Genomic DNA, 23,640 nt, shown 5'->3' with positions numbered 1-23,640 from the left:
TTTGATGATCAACTGAAAATGTGATTTGAACTTTAAGATTGAGTGACAAAGTAAAATATGACACTATTTTATATCTACTGTATTGTAGATATGAAATAGCAAATTTCTGCCAAAAAGCTCAGAAATTTTGGGGAGAAAAAACATGGAAATGTCTGAATTTGAAAACATGAAAAAAAATCTGAAAATGAAGAAGAAAAACCTGTGAAATTTCTGAGATTCACAAGTCAAAGTTTCAAAAGTCTAAAAATTTAAACTTCTGAAATGTTGAAATTTCAAAGTTTTTTCTAGAAAATTTCTGAGTTTTTCTAGCAAATTTGCAATTTTTGAAACTCAGAAATTTCCTGTTTTTCTGATTTTTTTTTTAGATTCATCTAAAGATTTTTGATTTTTTTCTAGTAAATTTTTGACTTCTCTGTCAGAAATGAAATTGTTTTTTCTAGGAAATTTCTGACACCTTGGTAGAAATGTACTTCTCCTTTTCATCTATATATAATGGCCCCAATACGCTATTGTAAGTCAAATTAAATATTTTACTTGCTTTTTACAAAGCATAACTCAAGATTTAAACAAAAACAAACATTTTTGTTTCGTTAGTACAAAAAGGTTGGAACGTCCGCCTTATGCTTTTATTTTGAAAGCCTAAACAGGAAGCACATCCATTTAGCGCTTACGTTTGCGGCGTTGACGGTCTGTTGTCATCCGTAGCTTCACCACCACCGTCCTCCCACAACAACAGTCCGGTGAGCCAGAAGAAGAGCGCACAATGGGGCTGTAATGTCAGCGACGCCTCGGATCGGAGCATCGCCTCGCAACTGCCGAGACTGTGTATGGATTTAATGATGATGAAGAAGAAGAAATTCAAGTTCAGGGTGGATTTTGAGCTGGACGAGCTGTCGTCGGTCCCCATCGTAAACGGCGTCCTCTTCTGTAAAGTCAGGCTGCTGGATGGCGGCTTCTCCGAGGAATCTTCACGGTAAAAAGAAAAATACTTTAATTGGAACCAGTGTTCTGTCTCAGTTTAGCATTTAACTCCGTGGTTTTAACCCGGTCAGAAACGTTAACAGATAGCTAGCTAAATGCTACATGACTAATGTTAAAAACGAGCCAATTAGTCAAATGAAATGTTTGTTTTAGTAATAAAGCTGATGTAAAATTAACCATCTTTCAGGATATTTATGTTAAATATAACTAAATATTTAGCAAAGGAAAACGCGGGATCTGTCACTTGTTCGTCATTTAATAATAAATTTGTACTTCAACTTTTCCAAATTGTACCTCAAAAAAATAATTTAGCTTCAAGTCGTGAAGGTAAAACCTGCACAGTGTTAAAGTAATTCACAGCATCATAATTGTGTTTAATTGAATATATTATTTGCAGTTCAGTTGGAAGGGAAGTACTGTTGTAAAATAAGAGCCAATGTGTTTTATAGCTTGTAAGTACATAATACACATGAGCCCTATTGGTACTAGACATGTTAGTTACTTTATAGGATTTGTTCATTAAACCAGCCAATTTAGTCTCACAGAAATGAAAAAATCCCTAAAATTATGGATCTATTTTGTAAATAATAACGAAAATGTTCTTTAAGACGCTTCTCATACAAAAGTCTTCATCATTTGAGGCAGAACGTGTTAAAAAACAGAAGACCAGTTAGACAGCCCAGGATCTCATTTAAATACACTAATAAAATACCCTTTTTGCACTGAATTTTATGTTTCAAAAATATACTGCAGTAACAAACGATGAGTGACAATTTGAAAGAGTCCGTTTGTGTTGATTTAGACACAAATGTTCATTTTTTTAGTATCAGTTACAGCGAAATATCGCTAAACATATAGGCCTTTCACAATTTTGCTGGACTATAAATTGTCCCAGAAGTTAATGCTTTAAATGATAATATTGTTGTTTTGAAATGCAAAAACACATGACCAAAAATCAATAAACTTTAAATTATAATGAACACTTAACACTGGAACTGGAAGACATTTTAAATATCCAAAATAAACAAAAAAAAAAACAAATAAAATGAATCATAAAGTCTCTGTAAACAAACTTGTACTTCAAAAAAGGGATAGTTGAGACCAGACTGAAGACTTTTATCGTCCAGTTTTTGGTAGAAAGAGAGAAAAGAGAAAAATGATAAATCATATAAAGGATTACCCTTTTTGGAGTCCAACCAAACTCTGGACTCCAATGATGCTAGATGCTAACTGCTTAGCATCAATGCATACAAACTTGTCACAGCTGCTGTAAGATTTTAGGTATTTTGGTATGGAAGAAGATCATTTAAAAGTAATGGCCACCAGTTTGCCTGTATGAAAGAAAATTTGTGTTTGTGTGTGTAGGGAACTAAAACTGTGATTTTGGAGCGCACATCCATAACAAGCCATCCCCGATGCTTTTAGAGTAAAGTATAGAGTCTGCAGGTCAGATCTCAAGGAAAAACTGGAAATTGGTATCTTCTGAAAAAGCTTGATCGATTCATTTTATTTGTTTCATTTGATTCTTTTTTTTTTTTTGCAATTAAAAACTAAGAACTTTTAAGCTTGCATTTGTTGGATCAAAAAAAATGACATTCTTTAGATCTTTATTAGTTGATTCCAAGCAATGGAAACATATAGATGCACTGAGATGAGTGCAGTCATGTTAAAAAGAAAGTCACACTTTTGTCAGTTCTAGGGTGAGTTGGCCGATTTTGAAATCTTAACTCAAGTTCATAAAGTTAATCCCAACAAATGTGATTACTTATATAAAAAACACTGGATAAATCCAATATGGAAGGGTTTGCTTAGAGCAAACATGTCAAAAACACATTTTAAAGAAATGTTTCATAACTCTACATGTCTGCTTCGATCATCCTGTGTTTGAGGAGTCAGATGTGTTAGATAGATAGAGATGTATGTATATATATATCCATAGATATATATCACATGCTGTAGATATGTGTGTAATGTTGGTAATAAACCATGAAATAACCCTTTTTGTCTATTAAAATACTCAAATTATGAACAGATGGAAGAAAAAAGCCGTCAAAAGCAGAGGAGTTGACCCTGTTAGGGTCATGTGACTCTGTTAGCTATAAAACCATTTAAAAGCAGTGCTTGGAAATATCACCAAATTGTAAAACTGTAGAGAAAGACGACGTCCCAGCGGCTGGCCGTGACAGGAAATGACCTGCATCCTTTATTCACCGTAACCCTGAGTAACTGACTCAGGTTGATGCTGTTATTGCTGACAGGATGACACAGGAAAAGTCCAGCGGCTGACGCTGCCTGGTAAATTAGATCGGCTTTAACGCTGACCGAAAAGAGAGCCATTGTTTCAGGTTGATGCAAAATTACCTGAAACATTTGCACAAAAAGAAGGAAATGATAAAAAATTTTAAAAACTGGATAATTTGATTCGTTTGCACTACCAGATGTTTAAATGTTATGCTTATTTTTAGATGTTTGCTTTGTTCCCATTTATTTTCTTTGGTACATCTGTTGTTTTTTTTTTACATTTAATTAGACTGACTGGTCACACTTTTCCCAGCCAAAACCATGTAGTTAATTTTAAGCCAGCATTGGCCAAAATCTGAGTCGGCAGATTCGGCTTTTTAAAAGTCGGTGACCAGCCAGAAAATTGCAATCCGTGCAGCCCGACTAATTTCTGAATTTATTTGATATATTTTATGATTATAAAATTTTTCCAGCATTTGACCGAAATGCTGACTTTTTAAAAAATGCCTGATTCCAATCTCTGGCCATTTATTGTTTCATCATTCATAATCAAGGTCTGGATTGGAAAATTGCTGTTCAGACACGTCACAAAACTATGAAGGAACTATTAGGGCAATACTAAGAAAAAATAAACAGAATAAAGTCATAAAATTACGAGAACAAACTTGTAATAATGAGAAGGAAGTAATAATATTACGAGAATAGAGATGTAAAAATATGTAAAAAAAAAAGTTGTAATAATACATGAATAAAGTCGTGATATTACAAGAATTGTTGTAATTACAAAAATAAAGTCGTAAAATGATGTGAACAAAGACAATACATGACTAAAATTAGAATACATGAAAGTCATAATAATACACAAATAGTCATAATAACACTTAAATAAAGCCGTTATGTGAATAAATTTGTAATAATACAAGAACCTAGTCGCAATAATTCACAAATAAAATTGTAATAATACCGTACGATTACGACTTTATTTATTAGAATAAAGTCCATCCATCCATTTTCTAACACTTTGTCCCTAATGGGGTCGGGAGGGTTGCTGCTGCCTCTCCAGCTACGTTCCGGGCGAGAGGCGGGGTCACCCTGGACAGGTCGCCAGTCTGTCGCAGGGCAACACAGAGACATACAGGACAAAGAACCATGCACACACACACACTCAGACACACACACACACACTCACACCTAGGGAGAATTTAGAATTTAGAGAGACCAATTAACCTGACAGTCATGTTTTTGGACTGTGGGAGGAAGCTGGAGTACCCGGAGAGAACCCACACGTGCACAGGGAGAGCATGCAAACTCCATGCAGAAAGCCCCCGGGCCGGGAATTGAACCCAGGACCTTCTTGCTGCAAGGCAGCAGGGCTGCCACTGTGCAGCCTCTAGAATAAAGTTGTAAGTTGTAATAAAAAAAGAATACACGTAACAATAAAAGAACAAAGTTGTAATAATTCAAGATCAAAAACGTAACAATACAAGAAAGTTGTAATGACACGAAAATTAAGTCTCAAAATTCGAGAAGTCATAATAATGAGAAGTAATAGCACAAGAATAAAGTCTTAATGGCTATTCTCTTAATACTGACTTAATCCTGTTTTTGTTTGTATTATTTTACAATTTTATTCTCATAATATTTTGACCTTATTCCCTTAATTCTCCATTGTAACAATTTGTAGTTCAGTTGCTGCTTCTCTTTAACTGAATCTATTGTCTATAAATGGAGACCTGCTGTCGTTTAACCAGACATCTGAAAGAAAGGAGAGGTGGGATTTATTTGCCTCTTTGCTCGCGCTGTAACCCAGACCGTCTCACACCGGCTAATCGGATTTATCTGCACAAAGAAACGCTTCGAGCCGCAGAGCGTGAACCATGAAGAAGAGCCAGAACTCCCGACGCTGGGAGTTCCCTCCGAAGATTACTCACCTCGGGATGACGAAAGCATTTGTACAACATTAATCACACATCTGCTGGTTTTTATTTATAGTGAGGTGGAGCAGAACACACATTTCACCACACAGTGCTAATTTTTAACTACATTTTCTTCTGCTTTCAACAACATGTTGCGTTTCTTTAAAAATGTGCAAACACTGAAAGGCAAAAGCCTCTAGAACTGGGAGAAAGTGAGGTAATTTACAGCATGTTGGGCTGCAGAAACAGACTGGAGATGTGAGTGGGAGAGCAGAGGACGCCAGTGAAAGTGAAGCCATCTGTGGGATCGTAATTCTCCCCACGCACACACTCCTTTCTCTTTCACTTCATCCCATCCGTTCTGCTGGGAACTCACGTGCAGAACGGACTGGGAAGCCATTTTTCTGCCATCGCAACTCATGGATTCACGTTACATGAAGCAAAAACAGCGATTAATCAGCTTAATTATCAAGAAAATCAGAGGATAATTAATACCAGTTTGTGTTGACTGGAGCCAGAATATATTAATCTGGTATTAATTTGGTGTTAGTGGATTTATTTAGTACGATGCAGCATTAGGGATGTATAAGAAAAATAAAACATAAAATGATGACGAACTTAGAAAATTACAAAAATAAGCTCATATGAGAATAAAGTTGTACAAGGTCAAAATCAAAATATGAGAAAAAAGTCATAATATTATGACAAAATTACAGTATTATGAGAATAAAGTTGAACTAACATGAGAATAAAGTCGCAATAATAAGTAGTATTTTAAAAATAGTACTACAAGAATAATCATATTATTACAAAAATAAAATTGAACGAGACTAAGGTCTTATGACAATAAGGTTGAACTAATAACTAATATGGGAATAAAGTCGCAATAATAAGTCATACTTTGAAAATAGTATTACGAAAATAGTCGCAATATTCTGAAAATAAAGTCAAACAAGAATAAAATTGTACGAGAATAAAATCGCATTCAGTTATATTTCGAATATTCTGAGAATAGATATAATATTACAAGAATGAAATCATCATCATTTATTTATGAAGTGCTTTAAATACTAAAGTGCTGTACAGATGCATCAAAACTAAAAGGAACAAATTATTTAAAATAATAATAAAATAAGTTGGTGCAGCTCAACTTTCTAAAATCTATCATACATTACACCAAGAGTTATTTTAGCAACAAAAAGATCAAAAACCTTTATTTATCCATGTTTTGTGCTAAAATAATTTTCATACTTGAACAGAAACGTCTTAATAAATGTTTTTGCCACAATCATCTTCAACGTTCGGTTGAAATTTGGCCTTTACGGCCGCCGTATGCAGCCTGTGCGGCCGTGATATCTGACCTTACACGGGCTTAAAGGTCATCTAATCCTTTGTGACTTCCTGTTCCAGGGAGCCTGTGCAGGCCAACTGCGTCCGATGGAGGAAGCGCTTCTCTTTTCCGTGCAAGATGAGCGCCAGTGCAGGAACCGGTGTGCTGGACCCCTGCATGTGTCGCGTCTCGGTCAGAAAGGTTTGTCAACTGTTCAGTGTAAAATGGGAGAGATTCGGGTTCCAAACGTTCTGTTGTTGAACTGAAACCTGAAAGTTTGATGTGAAACCTGGAGTAACATTTACCAAAAGGAGAACTTTAGTTATTTATCTGTTACTTTTAATAATCATAATCTGACATGTCAGGGATTAAAAATTGACAGATTATCATCTTGCTTCTAATCTTTCTGTTATTTTCTTTTTCAGGAGCTTAAGGGTGGGAAAGCATACGCAAAGGTAATTATTATGTACTTAAAGGGTGAAATACAAATATTGGAAATGCAAATATTGACAAACAGTCAACTTAAAATGTTTAACTTCATGTAAAATCCTCACAGCGGGAGTCTTGGCTCCTGGTCCAGCTTTGTTTTTTCTTTTTGGTCTATTTTATTATCGCTTACTGTAGAAATTAGAAAGTTTTGCTGTTTTCTAGTAGCTATTATCAGGCTTGTGAAGGGCAGAGCTGAATCAATTAATCACAATCAATTAATCGTTAACTGGAGTAGGACATTTACTGAGAAAAACATATTCATCCAAAACTGTTAAAAAAATATCTACATTTTGCATTTAAGATAAAAACATGTTTGTCTGTAAACCTGTTTTAGCCAAAACTCGTCACGTTTTAACTTCACCCGGTTCAGATTTATCAGAGGAATGCTTTTTTTAATGTATGTTTTCCTACTTAAAAAAAATAATTACTTATTTTAATCATTTAATGTATTTATAATATTGTACAAAAAAAAGTTTATGTGGTTAGATGAAAATTTTTAAAATCTGATTAATTATCATCAGCATAATCAATAAATAAAATAATTGTTAGTTTCAGCCTTACTTCAATGCATCCTTGTTTTTCCCATTTTGAAGAACAGCCAGCAGATCTGCTTCCAACATATTTTTTACTCCAGATCACAGGAAGTGATCTCTATTTAAAAGTTCTTCTTTCAATCGTATCACCTTGGGGAAAAAAGTAAAGTATAAATTACAATAATTACATTTTTATGTAGATTATCCTCTTGGCTTTTGTAATTAAAAACATACATTAAAAAGTTTGACTTTTCCTCATTTGATAAATATCCTCAGGCCACAGCTCAGGTTTTTTTTAAAGGGAATATGAGTGAAGCTAACAGATGGCTTCTGCTTCCAGTCACTGAAACTGAGCAGCGTGATAATATTCTAATCACTCTTAGATAGCAACCAGCCTGTCGTGAAGGAAAACTGAGCCGTAAAAGATATTTTATTCCTTTGTTCTCATGTTCCTGCGTGTCGAGTCTTTGTATCTAAAGGTCACATTACTGATTTTCTGCAGACAGGAAGTGAAAAAAAGGTTCACCTTGTTTTGTTTTTGTCTCCTTCAGCTCGGTTTTGCAGATCTGAATTTAGCAGAGTTTGCCGGCTCAGGAAACACAACTCGGAGGTGTCTGCTGGAAGGCTATGATACCAAAAATACCAGGCAGGATAACTCCATTCTCAAGGTAACATCTGTGGGCCCACAGCAGACCCAGCTTGGTTTATTTCTGCATGAGAGGAATTATGTTTTACTTTAAATACAAGGCAATAAGCAGATTTACTGACGTAAAACCCTTTTACCGTTTTATTCTCTGTAGGTTATCATCGGTACGCAGCTCATGTCAGGGGATCCCTGTTTCAAAACGTAAGTTTGAAGAACGTGTTTCTACTTGTTGACTTTAATAAAGGTAGCAGCTATTTCTGTGTTCACACAGCAGGCAAATGCAACCAAAATCCAACTATTTAATGACCAAATTCCAAATTTCTCACCCAAAAAAGTCTGATTTGTTTTCCCTCCTGACATGCTGCTAATTCTGCACCAGAAGACGCCAGACGCTGTAAATCTGAATGTAAACAGTGACTGAAAATAATAATTATGAAGCAAGCGAATTGAATCCCTCCACTCTTGGTTCCGACTTTTCTACAGAAGTTAAAGTCAGTGCTCCACTAAAGCCATTTTCTATTAGTTGTGTTTTCTTTTTATCTTGTAATGATCCAATTTTAGCAACGTAAACTGAGACTGAAGTTGAGACTGGTTTCAACCAAACTCACGTTGTCCACAGTTCTGTTGTAATAATTCTGATTATTTGGGATAATCACATTTTTTTGCTTCATGTGACATAAGTATGACAGTCACTGAACCCAGCAGAAATGTCACATTGACTCTTTTATTTATTTTCTAAATCACTATAAGGTCACTTGATGATGACCTCTTCACATTGCAGCCTGATCTGCTTTGGACATATTTCAGAAAAATAATAATATGTATTAAATGTTAATACATTTTTAGTGATTGAGGCTTGTAATATCATAGTGACTCAAAAAATTAACAGAGACAAACAATAAATGATTAATAAAAATAATTTGTTATATTTATAACTTCTAAAGGCCAACTTTATTAAAAAAAAAAAAAAAATCAGGATGTCCGCACATCCTTAAAAAGCATTAAATTGGTGCACCGAAAATTAAGGCCTTAAAATGTCTTGAATTCATTTCAAAATGTGGACTGGTCTTAAATATGTTAATCGCAGGTCTTACATTTTGCAGTGGCTGAACTATTCAGTCTGCTATGCAGGTTTTTTTTCTTCCTTGTTGGACTTTTATGTCAGGCAAAGTTTGAGGCACAAGCAGACTTGTTCAGTGCGGTCGCTAACTACAAGCTAATACACCCTTTTGCGACTATCATGGGTAATTGCAAATGTATCACCAAAGTTTGTTTTTGCCACTGACTCACTTCAATAATCCCCTATATTTATAGTTTTTTGGTCTTAAATTTAAATCAAGTGGGCATTAAAAAGTCTTAAATTGGAATCTGTAGAAACCCTGTTTATTTAATTTAACATTTTTTAAAAACTGAAGCTGGCATTCAGAAAGAAAAGTCTCTTTACCTTTAGGTAAGAAACATTTTCCCCTAATTTATTATTTTTTTTACCCCTCCAGGGGGTCTTTTGTGGGCTCTAGTGTCCCTTATATGACAGTAGGCTGACAGGAAACGGGGAAGGAGAGGGGGGAAGACATGCGGCAAATGTCGTCGGGTCCGGGAGTCGAACCCGCGACGAGGACTCAAGGCCTCCAAATACGGGTCACACTAACCACTAAGCCACCACAGCACGCCCCATTTTCCCCTAATTTGAGTGCGACTCTTGAGTTTAATGCTCGATATTAATCCATATTCTTGAGTTTAAATTAGCAACGCCTTGTCTTTACTTTGGTTTCTTTTCTTGTAATAAAGGCCTCATTGAAATACAGAGGAGGAAATAAAGCCACATTGTGTTTCTACTGTCCAGGCCTCCATCCACAGCCACAGTGATTGGGATCCAGAGTGATGGAGAGAGCCTGCTGGAGGAAAGGAGGGGCGGAGACTCACAGAAAGGCTTTTCTGGTGAGACTAATCACGCCATCACACTCTTCACTTTCTCTCTTTTTTCTGTTTGTTGAAACGTCGGCAGGCATCTTTTAAAGTCTGCTGCAAACAACCGTAAATTTTAACTACCTGCACTGACACCTCTCTTAATAAACAGAGGCTGCCTGTGTGTAGTTTTTTAATAATAAATTAATATCTGAAAATGGAAGGTGCACAACTGAAAACCTACATCTAAAATTTAAAAACAATTAGAGGAGCAGCCTGGAGGTTTGCTAGAAACGCAATGGTTTTGTTTCTATTACAAATTTGTGCAACATTTTGTAGATATTCTGCTAATGTAAAAAAATTAAAATTGCATTTGCAGTTTGTACATAAAATAAAAAGCACAATTAAAATCACATTGCATAAGAAACATAATTAAAATTACTAAGTTTGTTTTTACAATAAGTCATTAAAAAACGTGCAGCGCCATTGTCCTCCTACCACTTCCTGTCGTCTTCTTTGTCGTTTCCGCCAGTAGTAATACCTGGTTGTTGGTCACATGACTTGTGTGACATGAAAAAAAGTGTTTCCTTTGTAGTTTTGATGCTACCGAAAAACACTTTATATTGAAAAACTTTTATTTTTTTCTAAATTGACTCATGCACAGAATGCATAAGCTTACTTTCCATTTTGTATATTTGTTAAAAACGTCTAAAGCTGCATCTTTTTTTTAGCTTTGTATTGTTCTATCCCATAAAATCCTAGTAAAAGGCTAAAGTTTGTGAGAAAATGTATCATTTGAATTATGGCTAAAACGATTAATCAGATTAATCGTGATTAATCGGTTATTAAAATAATCATAAACTAGTTTAGTAATAGATTCATTGGAGTATACAGACACAAAAAAGTCAATTTGCTGAAAGAAAGCACATATACAGATACTAATCCAGTCAAAACCATACAAAATAGATCTACTTTTGGCATTTAATGTACAAAAAAACCTGCTTGAAAATATGTTCTACCCACAACTCCTAATGTGGACGTAGGATTCGCTGAAAAATGCTATGCTGCGGCACTTAAAGCATAAAAATGTTTATTTTGTTATTTAAAAAGGAATGTATTTATTTGCAATTTTTAAATGTCTTTGTAATATTGCGTAAAAAGACTTAAGAGGTTAAATGAGAAATCTTTAGAATTTGCCAATTTTCTTTCAGATTAATCGTCACAATAATCGATTACTAAAATAATTTTTAGTTGGAACCCTGATATGAATAGTTTTAAGAGTTTTACTGCGCGACCTCATGCTAAACATACATTCGGCCTGATATGAAGGAGTCTTATTGAGTCATTCAGACTCAGGTCACTTCCTAATTCTGCACATGATCTGCTTTTCAGCGTAGCCTACAAAATTGAGGCAGTAAATAAGTAAATAACGGAGCCGTCTGATCTGATAATCCGTGGATTTCCCTGCAGTCATTAGCTGCAGCGCCGAAGCATTTTATCACAACAGCTGAGCCAAATGGCTCTGCGTTGCAAACCATCTGGTGAGTTAACTCAGCTTCATCGCGCTCTGTTCCTGTAGATTACATTTTCCTAAAGTGATGATGAATAAATCTTGTTGTTTTTGGGTAACCTAAACGTTTCAAGAGCTGTTTCATCTTCAGTTTTCTTCAGTAGATGCTTTTAAGCCAATTTAAAAGCAAGAGAAACCCAACTTTGTTCACTCATGCAGATATAATCCTCACTTTCTCCCACTATAAAATGCTAAAGCTTTATAAACATTCATAAGGCGTAAAAATTGTTTTATTTGGGTGTTTCTTCAGCTTTATTCCTTTTTACATCAGAATCTCTTCCTCTTCTGTGTGTCTTCATGGGTGAACACATTGCAGTGTTGAATAGAAAAGTGCTTTCATGTATAATTCAAACAGCCTCTTTTAGATTAACTACAATCTGTTCTGACCTGTGGGCTTTCACATGTTTAAAAATAGGACGCTGTTCATGTCTGTTCAGGGGAAACTGCGTTGTGTAAAATGTGTTGGTTTAATGTCTCAGTAAAGTGGGTTTTTTTACATCCTTTGTTTTAATATTGTTTCATTATTACAGCCATCTGACTAAAACATGGTGTTCCAGTTAAATCACAGTATCATTTAGCAAACTCTACATGTTACCATGGAAACTTGGTGACCCCAAGAAGCTACTGTAAAACTGTAAAATGTCCATTTCTGTTACAAACTATCATATTATGTTTTTTTTAATCTAGGTGGAGCCAACATCCCATTAAGGTTAATTCAGCAGCTCATTCTGATTTAATTTCAGCCTTTTTTGGTATTATTCTTAGGTCTTTCACAATAACATTTTTCTTGGACGATAAATTGTCCCATAAAATATTGTGATAAATGATATTGTCATAATAATGCAAGTGCATCCTCTCAAAGATCAATAAACTTAAATTTCCCGAAGAACATTTAACACTGCAACAGGAAGACATTTTAATTATCCAAAATAAACAATAAATAAAATGAATTATGAAGTCACAGCAAAACAAAACTGCACTTCAAAACATAAATAATAATGTTTTGCCAGCAAGTAAATCAAATTTCCCAGTTTTGCTTAACTGGCAAAACTGCCAGTTAAAACTTGTGCAACAAAAAAGTGCAAACTAACGACTTTATACTGTGTGTCCAGTGTTTCCAGCATTCTTCAAAATGAAAACTTTTCAGTAATACTAAAGGGAAGCATCACTTTATTATTATGCAAATTACACAAACATGCAAATGGAATTTATTACGCTCCATTTAATTTAATGCGATTAATTGACTCATTGCTTATTGTGACAGGCTTAATTAGACTAATTTCAATTGATTAAATCTTGTTAAATTTTATTTTTGTCTACTAAAATATTAAATTACGAAGGACTGCATTTTTCATTAATCAGTAAAAAATGAATTGCGAACAGAAAACACTTAATTTTGTGTTTCAAAGCAACTTTGGACTTTTTGCGGCTTCTGCCTCCTTTGCAATCGCTTTTATTTTCTGTCAAACATGTAGTCATTCTAGAGGAGTTATTTAGATTTTGTCTGGAAATAAAAGGTTATTCAGAAAAACTGAAATTATTTTTATTAGCCTAAAGGACAGCTTTTTATCTTCTGAAAACTTACATTGTTTTTACATTGGGATTTTATCTGGTGCTTCTGGTATTTTATTAACACAAACACTAAGATGACATTACGACAATAAAATTTATTCTCTTTGCTTACTCCTGACAAACATGCTCACTGTAGCTGCATTTCCATAAATCGCGCAAATTGTAGTTATGAATATAAAATTGCTTAATGGAAACATGGCAATTACAAAAAAGCAAAACGTTTTGCATGAGGTGGTTTTTCGGCTGCATCAAATTAATTTATTTCGTAAAACTGAAGTGGAAGTAGTTTTTTTGTGTCACACAAGTCATGTAACCGACAACCGGATGTTACTACTGCTGGAAACGACAAAGAAGACGACAGGAAGTAGTGGGAAGAAGATGGTGCGGCATGATTTTTAATGACGTCGCAAGAACAAACATTCATTTTAATTACAGTACGTTTCTTATTTAATGGAAATACCGCAACTGCAAAATTAAATTTTTTACGACATTAGTGGAATATCAACAAAGTTTTGCGGATATTTCTAATGGAAACGCTGCTAAGGATGGCAATATAAACACGGCTCCTCCTCCAGCCGAGTCGCCAGTAACTAAAAAAATGGGCCTCTGTGTCACATCATATTAATATTTCAGGGAGAAAGGAGTTTTAGGTACCTAAAAAAAATAACTTTCATAAGAATATTTATACTGGTGTAATGACAGTGTTGCAGATTTGCTGTTTCTGTCCAATATTTCTCCACCATTTTGTGGCTCAGAAGCGATTTAGTAGCTTCTAAAGTCCAGTTATTCTTCATCTTTCACACATTTGCAGTGAACACTCAGAGGGGTTGAAATGAAATTATCCACTTTGTCCCTCCTCATCCAGGTGAAAGCCGAGAAGGAAAGGGTCCCGTCATGTCAGACGATCTGGGAGGCTGCGGCCACTCCCGGACCTCCAGCTACGCCAGCCAGCAGTCCAAACTCTCAGGTAGATAATCACATACTCTACAAACTAGTAAATTGTTTGGTTTATTTTAGCTCCTCTTGTTCAGTGACTCAGGTAGAACTAAAAGTAACCTTTGGTTCGAGGAGGATAGACACGGTGAAATCAATTTCCGGGGATGAGCCACGGCTCCCGTTCGAAGCTGGCGGCTCCGGTTTCCAGCACCGGCAGATCAAATGACTCTAACAAACGATTAGAGGAAGTGGGTGAGCGCAGAGATCGACTGCAGTGCTTCGCTCATGAAGGGTGGAAACGTGTTTTCTTTTTTTCCTGCCTCATGCAACGCTTTTTAAGATTTATTCAAACCTCAGATTAGTTTGCAGGAAGTCGTCCGTCTCATGTCTGATGCCCTCAAATGTATTTTGCTTTTAAAGAGCTTCCTGCAGACATGAAGGTTTTGTTGCAAAAGTGCAAAATAATTGATCATTGATGAGAGGAAAATGGGCTACCCTTATGCCACCTCACACTTTGAGCCAAATCAGAAGTTTATAATTGGAAAACGTTTAGTAATTCCTACAGACAACTAAAAAGTGTATGTTCTGTGAAAAATACATTTTTAAATAAGACCAATAACAATAAAAATTGGCCTACTAAAAGGCATCTCAGCTTATTTATACAGCACCAATTTTCAACAAATATCTCAAGGCACTTTACAAGACAGAGTTTAGAAATAGTTAATTTTAACCATATGCGCTGGAACTCAGCAGGGGTTGCTAGGTAACCGGCTGGGCTTCGCTGGGGTTGCTAGGTAACGGGTTGTACCTGCTGATTTGTGACATTACACTCCGGAGGTTTCTGCAATCGCTCTTTTTCCAGACACCAATAAACATTCAAATTCATGATTATGATATTGATCCCAAAGGGAAATTAAATGTTGTAACTCATTAATTCAGATTCTAGATGTATTCATTTATTGCCAAAATATTTAAAAAAACATGTGTTTTTTTATTTTATTTAGCTATTTTTAGAAGCAGTAGAGACCCAAACTGAAGTATAAAAGCTTGCAAAATGTGAATTTTGCATGACAGCTTTAATAGTGGCCTCCAGTTTTTATTTTATTTTTTTTATGAATTTGCTTAGTATTTATAAACAAAGGGATGAAAGACCCCAAAGTTTTCACGGTAACCTTTCGGCTGTGCGTTCACGTGGAGCTCCGTGTCTTCCTCAGGCTACAGCACAGGTCACTCCCGCTCGTCCAGCATGTCCGAGTTCAGCCACCGGAGAAACCACTCTGTGGGCAGCGCGTCGACAGGAATCGGAAGCATCCCGGAGCCGAGCGAGGAGCGAGAGTCCAAACCCTGTCCAGCTCTGCCGGAACACCCGGTTCCCACGGCAACCACGGGAAACCCACCGGGCACACCGGTGCGCAGTTCCTCGTCCTGCGAGCGACTGAACCGGTGAGTTTATCACCAGCTCTCCGCGCGGAGCAGCAAACTGATGGGTTTTTATCACCAAGTCCATAATCTTAATAATTTAAGTCCTAATCATAATAATTTAAATCCTTGGAAATGCGAGAATTTCAGTCAGGTGTTTCCAAAGTTTGGAAAGTTCTTCATATTCAAACTGCACAGTTTTGTAATAAGGTCCAATCTAACATTCGACGAAAAGCCTAGATTTAGAAAGCATCAACAGCTGAAACCTTATATTTTCATACACATAATAAAAATATGTCTGAAGTTACAGACCAAACTTTCCTTGTTTTAGGTTAGCTAGAATTACCAAAATTATTTAGATTTGCTAAATTCCAGAAAACAGCAAGAAATTTTTTTGGTGTTTATTTTGTTCCAAGGATTTAATTTGAGCAGGAAGGTAATTTACCGTAACTTTTTTTGGATTGTTCCAATGTAACGAATATTTATTATTCCTAATGGCTTAATGACGTATTGATCTGCGTAATTTACATACAGTTTAGCTTGTATTTTATACATTAAAGTTATTGAAACTGTGTAATTGTTTTAGTTAAATTAGTGTTTTGCTTTCGGACCAGTCAGGTGTATAAGGTGTATGTAAGAGAGACATTTCAAATCATAAAATAATGTTATATTTTAAGTTACCTTGTCCCTGCAGTAGAATGCTTCCACAAAGCATTTTTACAAACAGTAATAAATTATATCATAATAGTAATTTTTTAGCTCATTTTTATTGTTTTTAACTCCAGAGTGTGATGCTGGTAAAGTTTAAAATGCTTTAAAGTGCACAAACTCTATTATTAAGACGGTTGGATGAATGGCAGGACTAGTGGAGTGACTTTGGTGCAAGTTCCCACATTTCCTGTAAATATCACACCTGATCGTCTCAAAAGCTGCTCGGCGAAGCAGCGGAAGGATATTTGTGGTTTTGTTGTCACAGGAAGCTCTCGTTGCCATGTTTGGTGGGTAAAAAAATGTCCTGCCACAAATGGGTTTAACTGCAACTATAGATTATTGTAGTAATCGATTATTCTGATGATTAATTGGTTTGTCGTATAAAAATTGTCACAGAAAAAGATTTTTCATTTAACCACTTATGTGTTTTTATACAAAATTAAAAATACATTAATATATGCAAAGTAAGAAAATAAACATTGTATTGCCTAATATGCAGTAACATTGCATTCCTTTCAGTAAATTTGAACTGGGTGAAGCTAAAACCTTGAGGCCACTTGAGAAGTTTTGGCTAAAACACATTTACAGAAAAAGGTGTTTTTATCTTAAATGCAAAATGTAAATATATTTTTGTACAGTTTTGGCATAATTACTGCTCTGTTTTTTCTTTTTTCTTAGTTAATTAATTGATTAATAAATTAGTTAATTTCAGTTGATTAATTGTTTCAGCCCTATTTCAACTACAACAGCATGATGCACTTAAACTTTAACTGCCAGACTTTTACAACAACCACTCACTTTTATTTATCTGTGTTGTTTGGTAGTTTGTCTCTGCCTTAAGACAAATGGAAACAGCATCATCGATTACACTTTTATTCCCTAAATATATGTATAGCTCATAAATATACCCACAGCTTGAATCACTGGTTGCCGTGAAACCTCGGCGACAACAACGCAACATGAAACTGTGACAGGAAGTGCTGCGTCAAACAAGTCAGTCTGGTTTCAGTCGGCTTGTAAAGCCACGTGTCACTTCAAACTTTGGTTCCAGACAAAAATCTAAGTAATTTAACCTGTTAAACAGTGATACTTGTGAAGCTACCACATCTGATCTCAATGTATTCCTATGTTTTTATACTTGAAATTAATTTTAAAAACCATCTTGCAAAAATATGACCAAAGAAGCTGGTTTCTTTGTGCATCTTCCTCAAAAGTATGTTTCAAGTCAGCCTGACTTCTGTTTATTGTAAAGTGGTTAACACCACAGCCTGCTGTCAACACTGCATGTCCCAGTTTAGTAGCTGGAAACCAGTTACCGCACATTGTAGTGTTTGTAGGACAAAGTTTCACCAGTTGACTCCAGTTTTTTTTTTCCAACACCACACGCTCAACATTCACAGCCTGTGGAGGTTAATTTTTTTTTTTACAGTGCGTTTTCAGCACATTGCAACAAGCGCTCTGCTGTTTGTGCATTCAGGCGTTTCAGAAATGCTTAAAGCCCAAAATACAGGCTGCAGACACCTGAAGCATGAAGATTCATTTCAAGTTCAAAATAAGGGCTGAAAAATATTCATATTTATAGACATATTACTCGTCCTATTCACAATAGTTTTATTATTTCTGTTTAACAAATCTGTCTGAAGAAACCAGAGTAGATACATTTTTACGTTTAATAAAATACAATATTCTATCAAAGTATAATGAAGTATTCATTCAGTAGTGTCATAAATAAATATATTTATATATCCACATTGCCTGTTGGTGTTTAAACATTCATTTACATGGATTGTTAATTGATGCTTAGCTACTTATTGTATAGCAAATTGAATTTTGAGAGAAACTATTTTTCTTACTCCTACTACTCCTTTTCATTCAAATCTTATGTCAACATGACATTCATTTTAGATTTTAAATGAATAAAATAAACAAATAAAATTATGTCTGAAATCATAGAACAGAGTTGCTCCAACCTATGTGCTAGTTTTTAAATAAAGTGTATCCAACACATGGAAAAATTTAATTTGCCCATCTGTCTGTACAATCAGATTCTTTTTCAGGTAACATTTTTAAAGCCTGAGTTCAGTTATTGATCAATTAGTTAATATAAAGTTGATTGATCTGATTGACTCATGACAGAAGAGGACATTTTCTTAAAAATATGAGGTTTCTCTTGAGTCGAGGGCTACATTTTTCATAATATGAGAAAACATTTTCACGTTATTTTGTGTCAGCTGCGTTAAATAGTGACGGAATAAAAAGAAAATTGTTCTCACATTATTAAATTTAGACATATAAGATATAACGAATCAAGAAGGTTGCTGAATAGAAAAATTAAAGATGAAACGCTTAATTCCCAACTTGCAGATATTCATACAGAAATGTGTAGCCTGTAGTTGCTCTTGGAGGAATGTTAAAACTTCGCTGCATGAAGTGAATAAACTCACATAAACTGTGGCGTCATGTTGTTTCCATCAGGTTAAATTTTTTCTGCGTCTTGCCCTCCGCTTTTCTGTCGCGTCATCTTCTGTGGCCGATCGGTAATTTCCTGAATGAGACGTTTCTCACGTCGCCATTAAGGTGAAACTTCAGGAGTTGGTTGAGTGTCTATATTTCAAAGCAGAGCCGCATAAAGTTCATTTATCATCCCACACTGGACTCTGTTTGGACCGTTTCTCTTTACCGTTCAACAACGGCTCCGCCGCCATCTTTAATTCTAAATCAACGGCTACGCTTAAGGATGACCAGCGGCGCCCTCTGCTGGAGGGCGGCTAAACTACAACACTAAAAGAAGCTCTATGGACGCTTTTAGTTAATCAATTGGAACAAATTTTAATCCAATAAACTTATTGATATTAAATAGTTAGAATGAAATAACGACCAGTTTGTGTCAAAGGAAGCGTATTTACTTCTGTCCTCTTTCTGTTTAGACATCCAATAAAACAGGACTCCATGGAGTCTCAGCTGAAGAGAATGGATGACACTCGGGTGGACGCTGATGATGTTGTGGAAAAGATTTTACAAAGTCAAGATTTTACACCCAGCTTACTGGACTCCAGTGCTGAAGGTGAGAAAACTGGCCTAATTATCAACTAAAATCTTTCAGCCACATGTTGCTATAAGAATGAATAACGATAATTACAAGAGATGCACGGCTAGTTTGCATAACAACGAATTAGCCGGTACTCTTCTGTTATGCTGTGAGTCAGTTTGTGTGAGCTTTTAGGACAGCATTGTGTTTCTTTCCAAGGTCTCATTCAGCTCAAAGCTAAGAAAAGAGAGCTGCTGTCAATACATGATTATTTTTAGATTGCCTAGCAACTGGCTGCTCCTCATGACTAGAATTATACAGGAGGCAGTGGGTGCCTCCTGCAATGACTGTTACCACAACTGTGTCTGCTTCAGAGGAAGGCTTGCGTCTGTTTGTTGGGCCGGGAGGAAGCACAGCCCTGGGAAGCCATCATCTGCCCACCAGGTGAGCTTTGGAGACTCAGATTTGCATTGTATGAATTGCCGATTATCTAAATTAGAGTTGTGTCCTTGGGGGGGTAATTATAATTTAGTACCATTCGCACAAAATATGACAATTCCGGTTTCATTCACACCGGCCCTGTTTAGTTTGCTTAAATTGAACTTTAGCTCGTTTGCTTGGAAAATCCGGTTCGTTTGGGGAATACATAAATCAACCAAGAAAAGCGAACTCTGGTCCGTCTACAAGCTTAGGTCTCGATTTGGTTGAAGAGAACTCTGGTGCGGTTCAGTCAGATGTGAGGATGTTTCCACACCTGATAGTCTGGTAGGCTCAGTTTGATTTGAGACCAAAATTGTTACATTTGTTGCATTTTCAACTCACTGAGTCAAACCAACCAAATTAATTGAAAAACATATTCCCCTTCTCACCTGTGGGGGCGCTGCACCAAGGACTACTGAAGGAAACAACATGAAAACCTTTGAAGAAGACACTGAGTGCAACTTCCTTCTAAATGAAACGTAAACAAAAATAAAGTAGTGTCAGTAGGGTTTTTTATTTGATGTTGGTAAAAGACTGCAAGCCATTTCTTGCTAGCTAGAGGCTATCATGTTCACTTTGGTTGTATTTACCCAGAAATCCCTGCTCTGTAGTCCGCTTCTTACATTTGGAGCCGTCTCTGGTCTGCTTGGTGTTCACATATGCATTCAAATCGCACGAGAGTTCACTTCAACTGAACTGAGTCCAAGCTTTTTAGACGGACCAGAGTTCGCTGTTTTGGTCCGTTTACACATTCACACCTCCCAAAAGAACCGGACTTTCTAGACAAATGAACTAGAGTTTGATTAAACTGGATTAAATAGGGCTAGTATGAATGAACACTGAATGCTAAGCAGACTGGAGACCGGTCCAAAAGGAGGAAGTAGACTATTATGCTGGGCATTATGGGTAAATAAAAAAAAAAACACTCAAGTCTATTGCTAGCGGGAGAAATGACTCATGGTGTTTTACAAACAAAAATCCTATAAATCGCTAAAATCTAACGCCGCTCCATTTTTGTTTACATTTCATGAAAATCTTAGTTGTGCTCAGAGAACCAAGTTCAGAGATTTTTGTGTTGTTTCCTTCAGTGGATCTTGGTACAGCGCCCCCACAGGACAGGAGGGGAACAGGTTCTTCAATTAGTTTGGATGGTTTGACACACCAGCTGAAAATTTAACAAATGTTGCAATTTTGATCCCAGATTGAACCAAATCTACCGGAGGTGTATAAACATTCTTAGATGTAATATTGTTAACGTTTTGATGCCTTTCAAATACATTTGATTAGTCTGTTTTCTAATATTTTTTGGTCACGCGATATATTCTAAACACAACAAGGCTACTTTTAGACATTGCTAGCAAAAAATAACTAAATTGTGGTGGTTTAATGTAATCTTTTTTCTGTCTTCAGGGTTGGCGCTGGAGCATACGAACAGGTGGTGATGAAGCATTAGCGCTGCGATGACAGGATGACCTTGATCACACTTTAAACAAATGGTTTGCGTTGGTTTCTCAATTCCCACAGCAAACACAACGCCCCTTATTATCAGCACTGTGTCAAGCCTGATCACTGATTTCCGTCATAACCATAGCGCCCCCTTGTGTTCATTTAAGCCACTGTCATACATTCAAGAGAAAGAAGTGGCAAGATATCATCTCAGATAAACACACAGAGCTGTAGATTAAAGAATTAAAATGGTTGTTTATCAAATCACTCCAAGAAACTGTTATATCATATTTCAGTTGAATGTTTTCACTCAGTTTGGGTGCTGGCAGATCTACATGTTTATGCATTTTTTTATTACGTCAATGAGAGGAGATTAATTTCTCTTTGTGCACCTTTAAAGTGAAAAGTGTTTTTGATACATTCCTTTAGTCTGCTTGTTTTGGATGTACTTAAGATAGGACTTTATCTGGAAGATTTGCCTGCAAGCAGCTGAAGAGCTGCAGTTGGCACCGATAACTGTGTTTTCAAGGTGAGAATATTTTACTACAGAAGCATAAGATGTAAGCTATTTTATGTGTGAATGCGGACAATGAGTGGGTGACAATGTGTGAGACTCCTGTGTTGAATGAGTGATGGGATTTTATGTAATTTAATGTTAAAACTGTCAAAGACAAAAGAGCAAAACTTGATTTGTTTACCAAAACTGCATTTTTTTTTTAACTAGATTTTTAGCCAGTATTTTACGCTTCTAATCCATCCAGAAATTGAACAACCAAATTTATTTTAGAATTAGCAACTTATTAATAAAAATGTTCCCACTTTGCATCATTAAATGAAACTGTAGGTAAAAATGTGAGAATTAATAGCTTGAATTAATGTGCATTTTGCTTAAAAGCTGTGCTTCACCAATCCACACCGACCTGCAGGTCAGGGAAATTACAAAGAAAAAAACAAAACAATGAAAGTTCATGTTTGACTGATTAACTGGCTCCTGTGAATCTGGTGCATATGTTGCAGTTTTGTTTGTAAACAAACTGAACAACAAAAAATCTAGTAAAGTGATCCACTGCCAAGAAGAAAACTCAACGGTCAGATGCATTTAGAGCCAACAGCAACAATTTATATTTAAGTAAACTCATTTAAGATTCACTAATATGGAAGAGGATTAAGGCCAGTGAAAAAAATTTAATAAAATTCTGACTTTGAAAGAAAAAGTCAAAATTCTGAGATTAAATTCAGAATTCTGAAGGGGGAAAAAAATCTGAATTTTGGGGGGAAAAAAGTGTAATTTTGTTTGTTTTTTCTAGTGGCCCTATTTCTCTTCCGTACATCACACACACGTTGATATTTAAATAAATCGTTCTCACAATCATTGTGAAGAAAACCAACCTGACCGTTGTCCAGCAGCCAGTAACTGAGACCCTCAGCAAGGAGGATTTAATAATTACATAAAAATGTAATTATTAAAATAACCTGGCTGTATCCAAGAATACTTGGGGAACGTATAGTGGAAGGAAAACCTTTGGTAGAAAACTGCACTATTGATTGAATCTGTGCTGAATTCCTCTTATTGTATGAAGACTGTTTATATCCTGTTAGAGTTCAAAGTTCATGATGTTTCAGAACAAAGTAGGTAAATAACTTGACGAGTATCAACAGGTCAACCGTCTAGAAAACGGGCTCTGCTGAATCTTTAAGTTTTGCTTTTCCATCAGAACTGACTGCAAATTGTAGAATAAATGTTAAACTCATTACAGCCATATCTGCACAAGCCTTTGGTGTTTTAACTAGGCCATTTTGTGACATGCATGGTTATAATCTTCTGAGCTTTACGGAAGTTTCCAGTCAAAGCCAGACGCATTTTATCCTCCTCCTCGTTCTCATTTTATTGTGCCATCCATTTTCACGTTGAAGGAATAATTGTTCACTTGTTCATCATCCAAAATGTAATTTTGTTCTCATAAAATGTCGTCTGAAGTAATTAATCATTTTTAGTTGTTTTTGATTTGAAGATTTCTGAAGAAGAAAAAAGATACTATCGTTTTTGTTTTCTAATCTTTGTTGCCGATGTGACATTTTTAATAAATGTTGTCTGAAAATAAAGTGTCTTTTTTATGAGCAATTTGGTACTAAATGTTTAAACTCTGGGTGCCATTTGTCTTTTCGTCTGAAGGTGATTTTTTTGTCTTTTTGTTTGGAATAAAGCGTTTATCTGTGTGGCGCTCATCTCGGTACCCAACATGTTCCAAACATGGTGCTTTTCTCTTCTGTGAAGCTGTTGTCTAATTAAAACTGTAAACTATTGTAAAGTGACGTTCTGACACGTTGAGTGTTCTCTGTTACGGATTTGTTTTTTTGACAAACTGCTTCCCTAATGACTGTATTGATCAGCAAAATGTCTCCCCAGCACTGCTGAATAAAACAGTTTAAACGCCTC

The 23,640-nt window shown here is 35.8% G+C and overlaps 1 protein-coding gene across 1 annotated transcript; it reads left to right on the top strand.

The window, feature by feature from the left end:
- Window positions 1-692: 692 nt before the first annotated feature.
- Window positions 693-23,640, top strand: fam102b (family with sequence similarity 102 member B). Its single transcript, XM_014471088.2, has 11 exons — window positions 693-973; window positions 6,549-6,669; window positions 6,894-6,923; window positions 8,042-8,158; window positions 8,291-8,337; window positions 9,980-10,074; window positions 14,049-14,150; window positions 15,334-15,562; window positions 19,177-19,313; window positions 19,652-19,721; window positions 21,168-23,640. The coding sequence occupies exons 1-11, from the start codon at window positions 828-830 to the stop codon at window positions 21,208-21,210; spliced, it is 1,137 nt and encodes a 378-aa protein (XP_014326574.1). The 5' UTR covers window positions 693-827; the 3' UTR covers window positions 21,211-23,640.

The sequence above is a fragment of the Xiphophorus maculatus genome, chromosome 9, assembly GCF_002775205.1.
Source record: "Xiphophorus maculatus strain JP 163 A chromosome 9, X_maculatus-5.0-male, whole genome shotgun sequence".
Taxonomy (NCBI): Eukaryota; Metazoa; Chordata; class Actinopteri; order Cyprinodontiformes; family Poeciliidae; genus Xiphophorus; species Xiphophorus maculatus.
This window is presented reverse-complemented; position numbering and strand designations above follow the sequence as displayed.

Bases quoted from the DNA above. Each gene is read 5' to 3' on its own strand.
- fam102b (XM_014471088.2), top strand. From the start codon at position 828: ATGGATTTAATGATGATGAAGAAGAAGAAATTCAAGTTCAGGGTGGAT. The intron at 974-6,548 runs GTAAAAAGAAAA...TTCCTGTTCCAG, and splicing joins TTCTCCGAGGAATCTTCACG to GGAGCCTGTGCAGGCCAACT. The intron at 6,924-8,041 runs GTAATTATTATG...TGTCTCCTTCAG, and splicing joins GTGGGAAAGCATACGCAAAG to CTCGGTTTTGCAGATCTGAA.